At 46.6% G+C, this 16996-nt stretch overlaps 1 protein-coding gene across 2 annotated transcripts in view; it reads left to right on the top strand.

Annotated features, from left to right (window-relative positions):
* tenm4 (teneurin transmembrane protein 4) overlaps window positions 1–16996 on the top strand; it is a 678489-nt gene that overhangs the window by 548646 nt on the left and 112847 nt on the right. For both annotated transcript variants that reach the window (XM_036964775.1, XM_036964776.1), the window contains one exon: window positions 16244–16416. In XM_036964775.1, coding sequence (XP_036820670.1) covers window positions 16244–16416 — 173 coding nt within the window. The remainder of the gene's footprint in view (window positions 1–16243; window positions 16417–16996) is intronic.

Consider the following 16996-nt stretch of genomic DNA (forward strand, 5'->3'; position numbering starts at 1 on the left):
GGTATGGTAGTAGGTGCCTTTGAACGGGGTATGGTAGTAGGTGCCTTTGAACGGGGTATGGTAGTAGGTGCCTTTGAACGGGGTATGGTAGTAGGTGTCTGAACGGGGGTATGGTAGTAGGTGCCTTTGAACGGGGTATGGTAGTAGGTGCCTTTGAACGGGGTATGGTAGTAGGTGCCTTTGAACGGGGTATGGTAGTAGGTGCCTTTGAACGGGGTATGGTAGTAGGTGTCTGAACGGGGGTATGGTAGTAGGTGCATTTGAACGGGGTATGGTAGTAGGTGCCTTTGAACGGGGTATGGTAGTAGGTGCCTTTGAACGGGGTATGGTAGTAGGTGCCTTTGAACAGGGTATGGGAGTAGGTGCCTTTGAACGGGGTATGGTAGTAGGTGCCTTTGAACAGGGGTATGGTACTAGGTGCCTTTGAACAGGGGTATGGTAGTAGGTGCCTTTGAACGGGGTATGGTAGTAGGTGCATTTGAACGGGGTATGGTAGTAGGTGCCTTTGAACGGGGTATGGTAGTAGGTGCCTTTGAACGGGGTATGGTAGTAGGTGCCTTTGAACGGGGTATGGTAGTAGGTGCCTTTGAACAGGGGTATGGTACTAGGTGCCTTTGAACGGGGTATGGTAGTAGGTGCCTTTGAACGGGGTATGGTAGTAGGTGCCTTTGAACGGGGGTATGGTAGTAGGTACCTTTGAACGGGGTATGGTAGTAGGTGTCTGAACGGGGGTATGGTAGTAGGTACCTTTGAACGGGGTATGGTAGTAGGTGTCTGAACGGGGGTATGGTAGTAGGTGTCTGAACGGGGTATGGTAGTAGGTACCTTTGAACGGGGTATGGTAGTAGGTGTCTGAATGGGGGTATGGTAGTAGGTGTCTGAACGGGGTATGGTAGTAGGTGTCTTTGAACGGGGTATGGTAGTAGGTGCCTTTGAACGGGGTATGGTAGTAGGTGCCTTTGAACGGGGTATGGTAGTAGGTGCCTTTGAACGGGGGTATGGTAGTAGGTACCTTTGAACGGGGTATGGTAGTAGGTGTCTGAACGGGGGTATGGTAGTAGGTGTCTGAACGGGGTATGGTAGTAGGTACCTTTGAACGGGGTATGGTAGTAGGTGTCTGAACGGGGGTATGGTAGTAGGTGTCTGAACGGGGTATGGTAGTAGGTGTCTGAACGGGGTATGGTAGTAGGTACCTTTGAACGGGGTATGGTAGTAGGTGTCTGAACGGGGGTATGGTAGTAGGTGTCTGAACGGGGTATGGTAGTAGGTGTCTTTGAACGGGGTATGGTAGTAGGTGCCTTTGAACGGGGTATGGTAGTAGGTGCCTTTGAACGGGGTATGGTAGTAGGTGCCTTTGAACGGGGTATGGTAGTAGGTGTCTTTGAACAGGGTATGGTAGTAGGTGTCTGAACGGGGTATGGTAGTAGGTGCCTTTGAACGGGGTATGGTAGTAGGTGTCTTTGAACGGGGTATGGTAGTAGGTGTCTTTGAACGGGGTATGGTAGTAGGTGCCTTTGAACGGGGTATGGTAGTAGGTGCCTTTGAACGGGGTATGGTAGTAGGTGCCTTTGAACGGGGTATGGTAGTAGGTGCCTTTGAACGGGGTATGGTAGTAGGTACCTTTGAACAGGGTATGGTAGTAGGTGTCTTTGAACGGGGTATGGTAGTAGGTGCCTTTGAACGGGGTATGGTAGTAGGTGCCTTTGAACGGGGTATGGTAGTAGGTGTCTTTGAACGGGGTATGGTAGTAGGTGTCTTTGAACGGGGTATGGTAGTAGGTGCCTTTGAACGGGGTATGGTAGTAGGTGCCTTTGAACGGGGTATGGTAGTAGGTGCCTTTGAACGGGGTATGGTAGTAGGTGCCTTTGAACGGGGTATGGTAGTAGGTACCTTTGAACAGGGTATGGTAGTAGGTGTCTTTGAACGGGGTATGGTAGTAGGTGCCTTTGAACGGGGTATGGTAGTAGGTGCCTTTGAACGGGGTATGGTAGTAGGTGCCTTTGAACGGGGTATGGTAGTAGGGCCAGGCGCACCGGTTTGTGTCAAGAACTGCAACGCTGCTGGGTTTTACACACTCAACAGTTTCCCGTGTGTATCAAGAATGGTCCACCACCCAGAGGACATCCAGACAACTTGACACAACTGTGGGGGAGAATTGGAGTCCACACGGGCCAGCATTCCTATGGAACGCTTTCAACACCTTGTAGAGTCCATGCCCTGTGGAACACTATTGACTCCTTGTAGAGTTCCTGCCCTGTGGAACACTATTGACTCCTTGTAGAGTTCCTGCCCTGTGGAACACTATTGACTCCTTGTAGAGTTCCTGCCCTGTGGAACACTATTGACTCCTTGTAGAGTCCCTGCCCTGTGGAACACTATTGACTCCTTGTAGAGTCCCTGCCCTGTGGAACACTATTGACTCCTTGTAGAGTCCCTGCCCTGTGGAACACTATTGACTCCTTGTAGAGTCCCTGCCCTGTAGAACACTATTGACTCCTTGTAGAGTCCCTGCCCTGTGGAACACTATTGACTCCTTGTAGAGTCCATGCCCTGTGGAACACTATCGACTCCTTGTAGAGTCCATGCCCTGTGGAACACTATTGACTCCTTGTAGAGTCCATGCCCTGTGGAACACTATTGACTCCTTGTAGAGTCCATGCCCTGCGGAACACTATTGACTCCTTGTAGAGTCCATGCCCTGTGGAACACTATTGACTCCTTGTAGAGTCCATGCCCTGTGGAACACTATTGACTCCTTGTAGAGTCCATGCCCTGTGGAACACTATTGACTCCTTGTAGAGTCCCTGCCCTGTGGAACACTATTGACTCCTTGTAGAGTCCCTGCCCTGTGGAACACTATTGACTCCTTGTAGAGTCCCTGCCCTGTGGAACACTATTGACTCCTTGTAGAGTCCATGCCCGGATGAAGTGAGGCTGTTCTGAGGGCAGAAGGGGGTGCAAATCAATATTAGGAAGGTGTTCCTAATGTTTTGTACACTCATTGTGCATTATACATGTAGTGAAGGATTAAGGCCTACACAGTATGTGAAGCTGAAGGGAGGATTTGTGCTCGAACGTCAGACTAAATCAAATAAAATTGTATTGGTCACATACGCATGGTTAGCAGATGTTATTGCGAGTGTAGCAAAATGCTTGTCAGTGTAGGTCAGTGTGGGACCTGAAGGTGAAAGATCAGACAATTAGGTCAGTGTAGGACCTGAGGTCAAAGGTCAGACCATTAGGTCAGTGTGGGACCTGAGGGTGAAAGGTCAGACTATTAGGTTAGGTCAGTGCAGGACCTGAGGGTGAAAGGTCAGACCATTAGGTCAGTGTGGGACCTGAGGGTGAAAGTTCAGACTATTAGGTCAGGTCAGTGTGGGACCTGAGTGTGAATTAATTCTCAGAGCTTTCATTCTGACCCAGTAACACAAGGACTTTAGCTTCCAGTAACTCAGAGCTTTCATTCTGACCCAGTAACACGAGGACTTTAGCTTCCAGTAACTCTCAGAGCTTTCATTCTGACCCAGTAACACGAGGACTTTAGCTTCCAGTAACTCAGAGCTTTCATTCTGACCCAGTAACACGAGGACTTTAGCTTCCAGTAACTCTCAGAGCTTTCATTCTGACCCAGTAACACGAGGACTTTAGCTTCCAGTAACTCAGAGCTTTCATTCTGACCCAGTAACACGAGGACTTTAGCTTCCGGTAATTCTCAGAGCTTTCATTCTGACCCAGTAACACGAGGACTTTAGCTTCCGGTAATTCTCAGAGCTTTCATTCTGACCCAGTAACACTAGGACTTTAGCTTCCGGTAATTCTCAGAGCTTTCATTCTGACCCAGTAACACGAGGACTTTAGCTTCCGGTAATTCTCAGAGCTTTCATTCTGACCCAGTAACACGAGGACTTTAGCTTCCGGTAATTCTCAGAGCTTTCATTCTGACCCAGTAACACTAGGACTTTAGCTTCCGGTAATTCTCATATAAAGCAACAACTACGAATTTAGCCAGTGGGTAGAGACAGAGGTTTACACTAGGACTAAAGCTTCAGCCAGCCGAGTACATTCCAAAAATAATTATACTATAATATATACTACACTATATTATACTATATACTATATTATACTATATACTATTTTATATACTATACTATATTATATACTATACTATATACTATGTTATATACCAAACTATGTTATATACTATACTATATTTAACTATATACTATATTATATACTATAATATACTATATACTCTGTTATATACTATGTTATATTATACTATATTATATACTATGCTATATGCTATATTATATACTATATTATATACTATGCTATATTATAATATATACTATATTATATACTATGCTATATTATAATATATACTATATTATATACTATATTATATACTATGCTATATTATACTATATACTATATTATATTATATACTATGCTATATTATATTATACTTTATGCTATATTATATACTATACTATATTGTATCTCATGCATTTCACAACTACCCATACAGGACATACAGACCCTGCCTCAGCTCCCTCCCCATCCTCAGTCTCTCTGTCCCCTGCCACAGCTCCCTCCCAAGTCTCTCTGTCCCCTGCCCCAGCTCTTCCCTCCCCAGTCTCTCTGTCCCCTGCCACAGCTCCCTCCCCATCCTCAGTCTCCCTGGCCCCTGCCCCAGCTTCCTCCCTCCCCAGTCTCCTTGGCCCCTGCCGCAGCTCCCTCCCCAGACTCTCTGTCCCCTGCCCCAGCTCCCTCCCCCTCCCCAGTCTCCCTGGCTCCTGCCCTGCCCCAGCTCCCTCCCCAGTCTCCTTGGCCCCTGCCCCAGCTCCCTCCCTCCTCAGTCTCTCTGTCCCCTGCCCCAGCTCCCTCCCCATCCCCAGTCTCCCTGGCCCTTGTCCTCTGCCCCAGCTCCCTCCCTCCCCAGTCTCCTTGGCCCCTGCCCCAGCTCCCTCCCCAGTCTCCTTGGCCCCTGCCCCAGCTCCCTCCCTCCTCAGTCTCTCTGTCCCCTGCCCCAGCTCCCTCCCCATCCCCAGTCTCCCTGGCCCTTGTCCCCTGCCCCAGCTCTCTCCCTACCCAGTCTCTCTGTCCCCTGCCCCAGCTGCCTCCCCATCCCCAGTCTCCCTGGCCCTACCTGCCCTCCAGCTCATAGACGTGGTAGTGTGAAGGAGGTAGTGTGAAGCAGGTTGCATTTAGACGAAGGTCTACAAAGAAAGGGTTCTCCCTCTCTGATTGCAAAAGCGCATGTTGCAATAGAAAAAGATAACAGGATTGGATGATTAATGATCAAATTGAGCAGCAAAATTACTGGCTCAGGGGTGAAACCAGGGAAGTGGCTCTACTGGCTCAGTGGTGAAACCAGGGAAGTGGATCTACTGGCTCAGTGGTGAAACCAGGGAAGTGGATCTACTGGCTCAGGGGTGAAACCAGGGAAGTGGATCTACTGGCTCAGGGGTGAAACCAGGGAAGTGGACCTACTGGCTCAGTGGTGAAACCAGGGAAGTGGATCTACTGGCTCAGGGGTGAAACCAGGGATGTGGATCTACTGGCTCAGGGGTGAAACCAGGGAAGTGGATCTACTGGCTCAGTGGTGAAACCAGGGAAGTGGATCTACTGGCTCAGTGGTGAAACCAGGGAAGTGGACCTACTGGCTCAGTGGTGAAACCAGGGAAGTGGATCTACTGGCTCAGTGGTGAAACCAGGGAAGTGGATCTACTGTCTCAGGGGTGAAACCAGGGAAGTGGATCTACTGGCTCAGTGGTGAAACCAGGGAAGTGGATCTACTGGCTCAGGGGTGAAACCAGGGAAGTGGATCTAGTGGCTCAGGGGTGAAACCAGGGAAGTGGATCTACTGGCTCAGTGGTGAAACCAGGGAAGTGGATCTACTGGCTCAGGGGTGAAACCAGGGAAGTGGATCTACTGGCTCAGTGGTGAAACCAGGGAAGTGGACCTACTGGCTCAGGGGTGAAACCAGGGATGTGGATCTACTGGCTCAGTGGTGAAACCAGGGAAGTGGATCTACTGGCTCAGTTGTGAAACCAGGGAAGTGGATCTACTGGCTCATTGGTGAAACCAGGGATGTGGAACTACTGGCTCAGGGGTGAAACCAGGGAAGTGGATCTACTGGCTCAGGGGTGAAACCAGGGAAGTGGATCTACTGGCTCAGGGGTGAAACCAGGGAAGTGGATCTACTGGCTCAGGGGTGAAACCAGGGAAGTGGATCTACTGGCTCAGGGGTGAAACCAGGGAAGTGGATCTACTGGCTCAGGGGTGAAACCAGGGAAGTAGATCTACTGGCTCAGGGGTGAAACCAGGGAAGTGGATCTACTGGCTCAGGGGTGAAACCAGGGAAGTGGATCTACTGGCTCAGGGGTGAAACCAGGGAAGTGGATCTACTGGCTCAGTGACTAGTGTTTCTGGCTTCACCCCTGTAAATGACAGGAGAGAGAATTGTGTGTCCCAAATGACACCGTATCCCTTTATAGTGCCGATAACAGCAGAGGTCAGACAACCAGTGTGTTCAGTACTCTGTGTGTAACCCTAGAGTGTTCAGTACTCTGTGTGTAACCCTAGAGTGTTCAGTACTCTGTGTGTAACCCTAGAGTGTTCAGTACTCTGTGTGTAACCCTAGAGTGTTCAGTACTCTGTGTAACCCTAGAGTGTTCAGTACTCTGTATGTAACCCTATAATGTTCAGTACTCTGTGTGTAACCCTATAGTGTTCAGAGTGTTCAGTACTCTGTGTGTAACCCTAGTGTGTTCAGTACTCTGTGTGTAACCCTAGTGTGTTCAGTACTCTGTATGTAACCCTATAGTGTTCAGTACTCTGTGTGTAACCCTAGAGTGTTCATTACTCTGTATGTAACCATAGAGTGTTCATTACTCTGTATGTAACCCTAGTGTGTTCAGTACTCTGTATGTAACCCTAGAGTGTTCAGTACTCTGTGTGTAACCCTAGAGTGTTCAGTACTCTGTGTGTAACCCTAGAGTGTTCAGTACTCTGTGTGTAACCCTAGAGTGTTCAGTACTCTGTATGTAACCCTATAGTGTTCAGTACTCTGTGTGTAACCCTATAGTGTTCAGAGTGTTCAGTACTCTGTGTGTAACCCTAGTGTGTTCAGTACTCTGTGTGTAACCCTAGTGTGTTCAGTACTCTGTATGTAACCCTATAGTGTTCAGTACTCTGTGTGTAACCCTAGAGTGTTCAGTACTCTGTGTGTAACCCTAGTGTGTTCAGTACTCTGTGTGTAACCCTAGTGTGTTCAGTACTCTGTGTGTAACCCTATAGTGTTCAGTACTCTGTGTAACCCTATAGTGTTCAGAGTGTTCAGTACTCTGTATGTAACCCTAGAGTGTTCAGTACTCTGTGTGTAACCCTAGTGTGTTCAGGACTCTGTGTGTAACCCTAGAGTGTTCAGTACGAGTGAAGATAATCATTATCACCCCAGAATCTCAATCTCCACTAATCTTTATTTATCTGAAGGATATGATTTCTCTCCCACTCACCTTTTCCACGTGGGATATTTGATATCAGCCGAGGAAGTGCTGAGGGAACTATAGAAACTGTCCCCTGCTAATCTAATTTATTAACCTGTTAGTTATTACAGCACGCAACAAAAGCTGTTCCCAAGCGGTACCCTATTCTCTAAATCCGAGCTCTACTGGCCCTGGTGAAAAGTAGGGAATAGGGTGCTATTTAGGACACAAAATGTCCTCAACACCAGGTAGTACTCTGCTCTCCCGTCTGTATTAACAGCCACAGATTAACGTCATCATCTCCTGTCTCCCATCTGTATTCACAGCCACAGATTAACGTCCTCATCTCCTGTCTCCCATCTGTATTCACAGCCACAGATTAACGTCCTCATCTCCTGTCTCCCGTCTGTATTAACAGCCACAGATTAACGTCATCATCTCCTGTCTCCCATCTGTATTCACAGCCACAGATTAACGTCCTCATCTCCTGTCTCCCATCTGTATTCACAGCCACAGATTAACGTCCTCATCTCCTGTCTCCCATCTGTATTCACAGCCACAGATTAACGTCCTCATCTCCTGTCTCCCATCTGTATTCACAGCCACAGATTAACGTCCTCATCTCCTGTCTCCCATCTGTATTCACAGCCACAGATTAACGTCCTCATCTCCTGTCTCCCATCTGTATTCACAGCCACAGATTAACGTCCTCATCTCCTGTCTCCCATCTGCATTCACAGCCACAGATTAACGTCCTCATCTCCCATCTGTATTCACAGCCACAGATTAACGTCCTCATCTCCTGTCTCCCGTCTGTATTCACAGCCACAGATTAACGTCCTCATCTCCTGTCTCCCATCTGTATTCACAGCCACAGATAAACGTCCTCATCTCCTGTCTCCCATCTGTATTCACAACCACAGATTAACGTCATCATCTCCTGTCTCCCATCTGTATTCACAGCCACAGATTAACGTCCTCATCTCCTGTCTCCCATCTGTATTCACAGCCACAGATAAACGTCCTCATCTCCTGTCTCCCATCTGTATTCACAACCACAGATTAACGTCCTCATCTCCTGTCTCCCATCTGTATTCACAGCCACAGATTAACGTCCTCATCTCCTGTCTCCCATCTGTATTCACAGCCACAGATAAACGTCCTCATCTCCTGTCTCCCATCTGTATTCACAACCACAGATTAACGTCCTCATCTCCTGTCTCCCATCTGTATTCACAACCACAGATTAACGTCCTCATCTCCTGTCTCCCATCTGTATTCACAACCACAGATTAACGTCCTCATCTCCTGTCTCCCATCTGTATTCACAACCACAGATTAACGTCCTCATCTCCTGTTTCCTTTCTGCATTCACAGCCACAGATTAACGTCCTCATCGCCCATCTGTATTCACAGCCACAGATTAACGATAAACGTCCTCATCTGCTGTCTCCCATCTGCATTCACAGCCACAGATAAACGTCCTCATCTACTGTCTCCCATCTGCATTCACTGTCCCATCTGTATTCACAGCCACAGATAAACGTCCTCATCTACTGTCTCCCATCTGCATTCACTGTCCCATCTGTATTCACAGCCACAGATAAACGTCCTCATCTACTGTCTTCCATCTGCATTCACTGTCCCATCTGTATTCACAGCCACAGATTAACGTCCTCATCTCCTGTTTCCTTTCTGCATTCACAGCCACAGATTAACGTCCTCATCACCCATCTGTATTCACAGCCACAGATTAACGATATACGTCCTCATCTCCTGTCTCCCATCTGCATTCACAGCCACAGATTAACGTCCTCATCTCCTGTCTTCCATCTGTATTCACAGCCACAGATTAACATCCTCATCTCCTGTCTCCCATCTGCATTCACAGCCACAGATTAACGTCCTCATCTCCTGTCTCCCATCTGTATTCACAGCCACAGATTAACGTCCTCATCTCCTGTCTCCCATCTGCATTCACAGCCACAGATTAACGTCCTCATCTCCTGTCTCCCATCTGCATTCACAGCCACAGATAAACGTCCTCATCTACTGTCTCCCATCTGCATTCACTGTCCCATCTGTATTCACAGCCACAGATGAACGATAAACGTCCTCATCTCCTGTCTCCCATCGGTATTCACAGCCACAGATTAACGTCCTCATCTCCTGTCTCCCATCTGCATTCACAGCCACAGATTAACGTCCTCATCTCCTGTCTTCCATCTGTATTCACAGCCACAGATTAACGTCCTCATCTCCTGTCTCCCATCTGCATTCACAGCCACAGATAAACGCTAAACGTCCTCATCTCCTGTCTCCCATTTGCATTCACAGCCACAGATAAACGTCCTCATTCTAAGTAATGTACCATCCACTCACTCTAACATTGTGGAGGACTGACTGACAGACAAGCTGAGGGATGTTTCAATTATTCCATGCTGATGTGCTCCAATCTGCTACTCGGGGACCAAGGAGGTCGTCAGACCACTCCTGTTCTCTCTGTACATGACGAACCCACTGATTTGCAAAGCGCGGAAACTAACGTGGTGACAGCGTGTGTGTGTGTGTGTGTGTGTGTGAATCACTCAGCGCTCATGTTTCATAGACTGTGTAATGTGATGAGATTACATTTATATCACTAATCTTTTAAGATAATAAACTTCTGTCTAAAAGTGGAGAAAAAGGTGTGTGACGTCTCACCTTGCTGCAGTGCGTATTATATTACACTCATATTCTCTCTATTTTCCTGCTTGTTTCCTTTTTTGGTGTTTTCAGAAACACCACTGTTATGTAGAGAGGACTGTCGATCCTACCACTGTTATGTAGAGAGGACTGTCGATCCTACCACTGTTATGTAGAGAGGACTGTCGATCCTACCACTGTTATGTAGAGAGGACTGTCTATCTGTTATGTAGAGAGGACTGTCTATCTGTTATGTAGAGAGGACTGTCTATCTGTTATGTAGAGAGGACTGTCTATCTGTTATGTAGAGAGGACTGTCTATCTGTTATGTAGAGAGGACTGTCTATCTGTTATGTAGAGAGGACTGTCTATCTGTTATGTAGAGAGGACTGTCGATCCTACCACTGTTATGTAGAGAGGACTGTCTATCTGTTATGTAGAGAGGACTGTCTATCTGTTATGTAGAGAGGACTGTCTATCTGTTATGTAGAGAGGACTGTCTATCTGTTATGTAGAGAGGACTGTCTATCTGTTATGTAGAGAGGACTGTCTATCTGTTATGTAGAGAGGACTGTCGATCCTACCACTGTTATGTAGAGAGGACTGTCTATCTGTTATGTAGAGAGGACTGTCTATCTGTTATGTAGAGAGGACTGTCTATCTGTTATGTAGAGAGGACTGTCTATCTGTTATGTAGAGAGAACTGTCTATCTGTTATGTAGAGAGGACTGTCGATCCTACCACTGTTATGTAGAGAGGACTGTTGATCCTACCACTGTTATGTAGAGAGGACTGTCGATCCTACCACTGTTATGTAGAGAGGACTGTCGATCCTACCACTGTTATGTAGAGAGGACTGTCGATCCTAACACTGTTATGTAGAGGACTGTCGATCCTAACACTTATGTAGAGAGGACTGTCGATCCTACCACTGTTATGTAGAGAGGACTGTCGATCCTACCACTGTTATGTAGAGAGGACTGTCGATCCTAACACTGTTATGTAGAGGACTGTCGATCCTACCACTGTTATGTAGAGAGGACTGTCGATCCTACCACTGTTATGTAGAGAGGACTGTCGATCCTACCACTGTTATGTAGAGAGGACTGTCGATCCTACCACTGTTATGTAGAGAGGACTGTCGATCCTACCACTGTTATGTAGAGAGGACTGTCGATCGTACCACTGTTATGTAGAGAGGACTGTCGATCCTAACACTGTTATGTAGAGGACTGTCGATCCTAACACTGTTATGTAGAGAGGACTGTCGATCCTACCACTGTTATGTAGAGAGGACTGTCTATCTGTTATGTAGAGAGGACTTTCGATCCTACCACTGTTATGTAGAGAGGACTGTTGATCCTACCACTGTTATGTAGAGAGGACTGTCGATCCTAACACTGTTATGTAGAGGACTGTCGATCCTAACACTGTTATGTAGAGAGGACTGTCGATCCTACCACTGTTATGTAGAGAGGACTGTCGATCCTACCACTGTTATGTAGAGAGGACTGTCTATCTGTTATGTAGAGAGGACTGTCGATCCTACCACTGTTATGTAGAGAGGACTGTCGATCCTACCACTGTTATGTAGAGAGGACTGTCGATCCTACCACTGTTATGTAGAGAGGACTGTCGATCCTACCACTGTTATGTAGAGAGGACTGTCGATCCTACCACTGTTATGTAGAGAGGACTGTCTATCTGTTATGTAGAGAGGACTGTCGATCCTACCACTGTTATGTAGAGAGGACTGTCGATCCTACCACTGTTATGTAGAGAGGACTGTCGATCCTACCACTGTTATGTAGAGAGGACTGTCGATCCTACCACTGTTATGTAGAGAGGACTGTCTATCTGTTATGTAGAGAGGACTGTCTATCTGTTATGTAGAGAGGACTGTCTATCTGTTATGTAGAGAGGACTGTCTATCTGTTATGTAGAGAGGACTGTCTATCTGTTATGTAGAGAGGACTGTCTATCTGTTATGTAGAGAGGACTGTCTATCTGTTATGTAGAGAGGACTGTCGATCCTACCACTGTTATGTAGAGAGGACTGTCTATCTGTTATGTAGAGAGGACTGTCTATCTGTTATGTAGAGAGGACTGTCTATCTGTTATGTAGAGAGGACTGTCTATCTGTTATGTAGAGAGGACTGTCTATCTGTTATGTAGAGAGGACTGTCTATCTGTTATGTAGAGAGGACTGTCGATCCTACCACTGTTATGTAGAGAGGACTGTCTATCTGTTATGTAGAGAGGACTGTCTATCTGTTATGTAGAGAGGACTGTCTATCTGTTATGTAGAGAGGACTGTCTATCTGTTATGTAGAGAGGACTGTCTATCTGTTATGTAGAGAGGACTGTCTATCTGTTATGTAGAGAGGACTGTCGATCCTACCACTGTTATGTAGTGAGGACTGTTGATCCTACCACTGTTATGTAGAGAGGACTGTCGATCCTACCACTGTTATGTAGAGAGGACTGTCGATCCTACCACTGTTATGTAGAGAGGACTGTCGATCCTAACACTGTTATGTAGAGGACTGTCGATCCTAACACTTATGTAGAGAGGACTGTCGATCCTACCACTGTTATGTAGAGAGGACTGTCGATCCTACCACTGTTATGTAGAGAGGACTGTCGATCCTAACACTGTTATGTAGAGGACTGTCGATCCTACCACTGTTATGTAGAGAGGACTGTCGATCCTACCACTGTTATGTAGAGAGGACTGTCGATCCTACCACTGTTATGTAGAGAGGACTGTCGATCCTACCACTGTTATGTAGAGAGGACTGTCGATCCTACCACTGTTATGTAGAGAGGACTGTCGATCGTACCACTGTTATGTAGAGAGGACTGTCGATCCTAACACTGTTATGTAGAGGACTGTCGATCCTAACACTGTTATGTAGAGAGGACTGTCGATCCTACCACTGTTATGTAGAGAGGACTGTCTATCTGTTATGTAGAGAGGACTTTCGATCCTACCACTGTTATGTAGAGAGGACTGTCGATCCTACCACTGTTATGTAGAGAGGACTGTCGATCCTAACACTGTTATGTAGAGGACTGTCGATCCTAACACTGTTATGTAGAGAGGACTGTCGATCCTACCACTGTTATGTAGAGAGGACTGTCGATCCTACCACTGTTATGTAGAGAGGACTGTCTATCTGTTATGTAGAGAGGACTGTCGATCCTACCACTGTTATGTAGAGAGGACTGTCGATCCTACCACTGTTATGTAGAGAGGACTGTCGATCCTACCACTGTTATGTAGAGAGGACTGTCGATCCTACCACTGTTATGTAGAGAGGACTGTCGATCCTACCACTGTTATGTAGAGAGGACTGTCTATCTGTTATGTAGAGAGGACTGTCGATCCTACCACTGTTATGTAGAGAGGACTGTCGATCCTACCACTGTTATGTAGAGAGGACTGTCGATCCTACCACTGTTATGTAGAGAGGACTGTCGATCCTACCACTGTTATGTAGAGAGGACTGTCTATCTGTTATGTAGAGAGGACTGTCTATCTGTTATGTAGAGAGGACTGTCTATCTGTTATGTAGAGAGGACTGTCTATCTGTTATGTAGAGAGGACTGTCTATCTGTTATGTAGAGAGGACTGTCTATCTGTTATGTAGAGAGGACTGTCTATCTGTTATGTAGAGAGGACTGTCTATCTGTTATGTAGAGAGGACTGTCGATCCTACCACTGTTATGTAGAGAGGACTGTCTATCTGTTATGTAGAGAGGACTGTCTATCTGTTATGTAGAGAGGACTGTCTATCTGTTATGTAGAGAGGACTGTCTATCTGTTATGTAGAGAGGACTGTCTATCTGTTATGTAGAGAGGACTGTCTATCTGTTATGTAGAGAGGACTGTCGATCCTACCACTGTTATGTAGAGAGGACTGTCTATCTGTTATGTAGAGAGGACTGTCTATCTGTTATGTAGAGAGGACTGTCTATCTGTTATGTAGAGAGGACTGTCTATCTGTTATGTAGAGAGGACTGTCTATCTGTTATGTAGAGAGGACTGTCTATCTGTTATGTAGAGAGGACTGTCGATCCTACCACTGTTATGTAGTGAGGACTGTTGATCCTACCACTGTTATGTAGAGAGGACTGTCGATCCTACCACTGTTATGTAGAGAGGACTGTCGATCCTACCACTGTTATGTAGAGAGGACTGTCGATCCTAACACTGTTATGTAGAGGACTGTCGATCCTAACACTTATGTAGAGAGGACTGTCGATCCTACCACTGTTATGTAGAGAGGACTGTCGATCCTACCACTGTTATGTAGAGAGGACTGTCGATCCTAACACTGTTATGTAGAGGACTGTCGATCCTACCACTGTTATGTAGAGAGGACTGTCGATCCTACCACTGTTATGTAGAGAGGACTGTCGATCCTACCACTGTTATGTAGAGAGGACTGTCGATCCTACCACTGTTATGTAGAGAGGACTGTCGATCCTACCACTGTTATGTAGAGAGGACTGTCGATCGTACCACTGTTATGTAGAGAGGACTGTCGATCCTAACACTGTTATGTAGAGGACTGTCGATCCTAACACTGTTATGTAGAGAGGACTGTCGATCCTAACACTGTTATGTAGAGAGGACTGTCGATCCTACCACTTATGTAGAGAGGACTGTCGATCCTACCACTGTTATGTAGAGAGGACTGTTGATCCTACCACTGTTATGTAGAGAGGACTGTCTATCTGTTATGTAGAGAGGACTGTCGATCCTACCACTGTTATGTAGAGAGGACTGTCGATCCTACCACTGTTATGTAGAGAGGACTGTCGATCCTACCACTGTTATTTAGAGAGGACTGTCGATCCTACCACTGTTATGTAGAGAGGACTGTCGATCCTAACACTGTTATGTAGAGGACTGTCGATCCTAACACTGTTATGTAGAGAGGACTGTCGATCCTACCACTGTTATGTAGAGAGGACTGTCGATCCTACCACTGTTATGTAGAGAGGACTGTCTATCTGTTATGTAGAGAGGACTGTCGATCCTACCACTGTTATGTAGAGAGGACTGTCGATCCTACCACTGTTATGTAGAGAGGACTGTCGATCCTACCACTGTTATGTAGAGAGGACTGTCGATCCTAACACTGTTATGTAGAGGACTGTCGATCCTACCACTGTTATGTAGAGAGGACTGTCGATCCTACCACTGTTATGTAGAGAGGACTGTCGATCCTACCACTGTTATGTAGAGAGGACTGTCGATTCTACCACTGTTATGTAGAGAGGACTGTCGATCCTACCACTGTTATGTAGAGAGGACTGTCGATCCTAACACTGTTATGTAGAGAGGACTGTCGATCCTACCACTGTTATGTAGAGAGGACTGTCGATCCTACCACTGTTATGTAGAGAGGACTGTCGATCCTACCACTGTTATGTAGAGAGGACTGTCTATCTGTTATGTAGAGAGGACTGTCGATCCTACCACTGTTATGTAGAGAGGACTGTCGATCCTACCACTGTTATGTAGAGAGGACTGTCGATCCTACCACTGTTATGTAGAGAGGACTGTTGATCCTACCACTGTTATGTAGAGAGGACTGTCTATCTGTTATGTAGAGAGGACTGTCGATCCTACCACTGTTATGTAGAGAGGACTGTCGATCCTACCACTGTTATGTAGAGAGGACTGTCGATCCTACCACTGTTATGTAGAGAGGACTGTCGATCCTACCACTGTTATTTAGAGAGGACTGTCGATCCTACCACTGTTATGTATAGAGGACTGTCGATCCTAACACTGTTATGTAGAGGACTGTCGATCCTAACACTGTTATGTAGAGAGGACTGTCGATCCTACCACTGTTATGTAGAGAGGACTGTCTATCTGTTATGTAGAGAGGACTGTCGATCCTACCACTGTTATGTAGAGAGGACTGTCGATCCTACCACTGTTATGTAGAGAGGACTGTCGATCCTACCACTGTTATGTAGAGAGGACTGTCGATCCTACCACTGTTATGCTAAGGACTATTCTATTATACTGTCTCTTCTGTCCTCAGGTATGACAGCTATGGCCGTCTGACCAACGTGACCTACCCTACTGGCCTGGTTAGCAGCTACCGTACCGACACAGACAGCTCCGTCAGGGTGCAGGCAGAGGGCTCCGGCAAGGAAGACGTCACCATCACCACCAACCTGTCTGCTTCTGGAACCTTCTACATGCTCATGCAGGGTGAGTTAGCTGTTCTGTTTAATGAAGCTATCATTGGAATAGAAATTAAACCTTGTACTGAGGGGAAAAGGTGCTCAGCCAAGAAGAGTTTACAGTCACAGTTTACTGTGAGAGGGGGGAAACAATCCTACCGCTGTTATGTAGAGAGGACTGTCGATCCTACCACTGTTATGTAGAGAGGACTGTCGATCCTACCTCTGTTATGTAGAGAGGACTGGCGATCCTACCACTGTTATGTAGAGAGGACTGGCGATCCTACCACTGTTATGTAGAGAGGACTGTCGATCCTACCACTGTTATGTAGAGGGGACTGTCGATCCTACCACTGTTATGTAGAGAGGACTGTCGATCCTACCACTGTTATGTAGAGAGGACTGTCGATCCTACCACTGTTATGTAGAGAGGACTGTCGATCCTACCACTGTTATGGAGAGGACTGTCGATCCTACCACTGTTATGTAGAGAGGACTGTCGATCATACCACTGTTATGTAGAGAGGACTGGCGATCCTACCACTGTTATGGAGAGAGGACTGTCGATCCTACCACTGTTATGGAGAGGGGACTGTCGATCCTACCAC

This window comes from Oncorhynchus mykiss, chromosome 27 (genome assembly GCF_013265735.2).
Source record: "Oncorhynchus mykiss isolate Arlee chromosome 27, USDA_OmykA_1.1, whole genome shotgun sequence".
Lineage (NCBI taxonomy): Eukaryota > Metazoa > Chordata > Actinopteri > Salmoniformes > Salmonidae > Oncorhynchus > Oncorhynchus mykiss.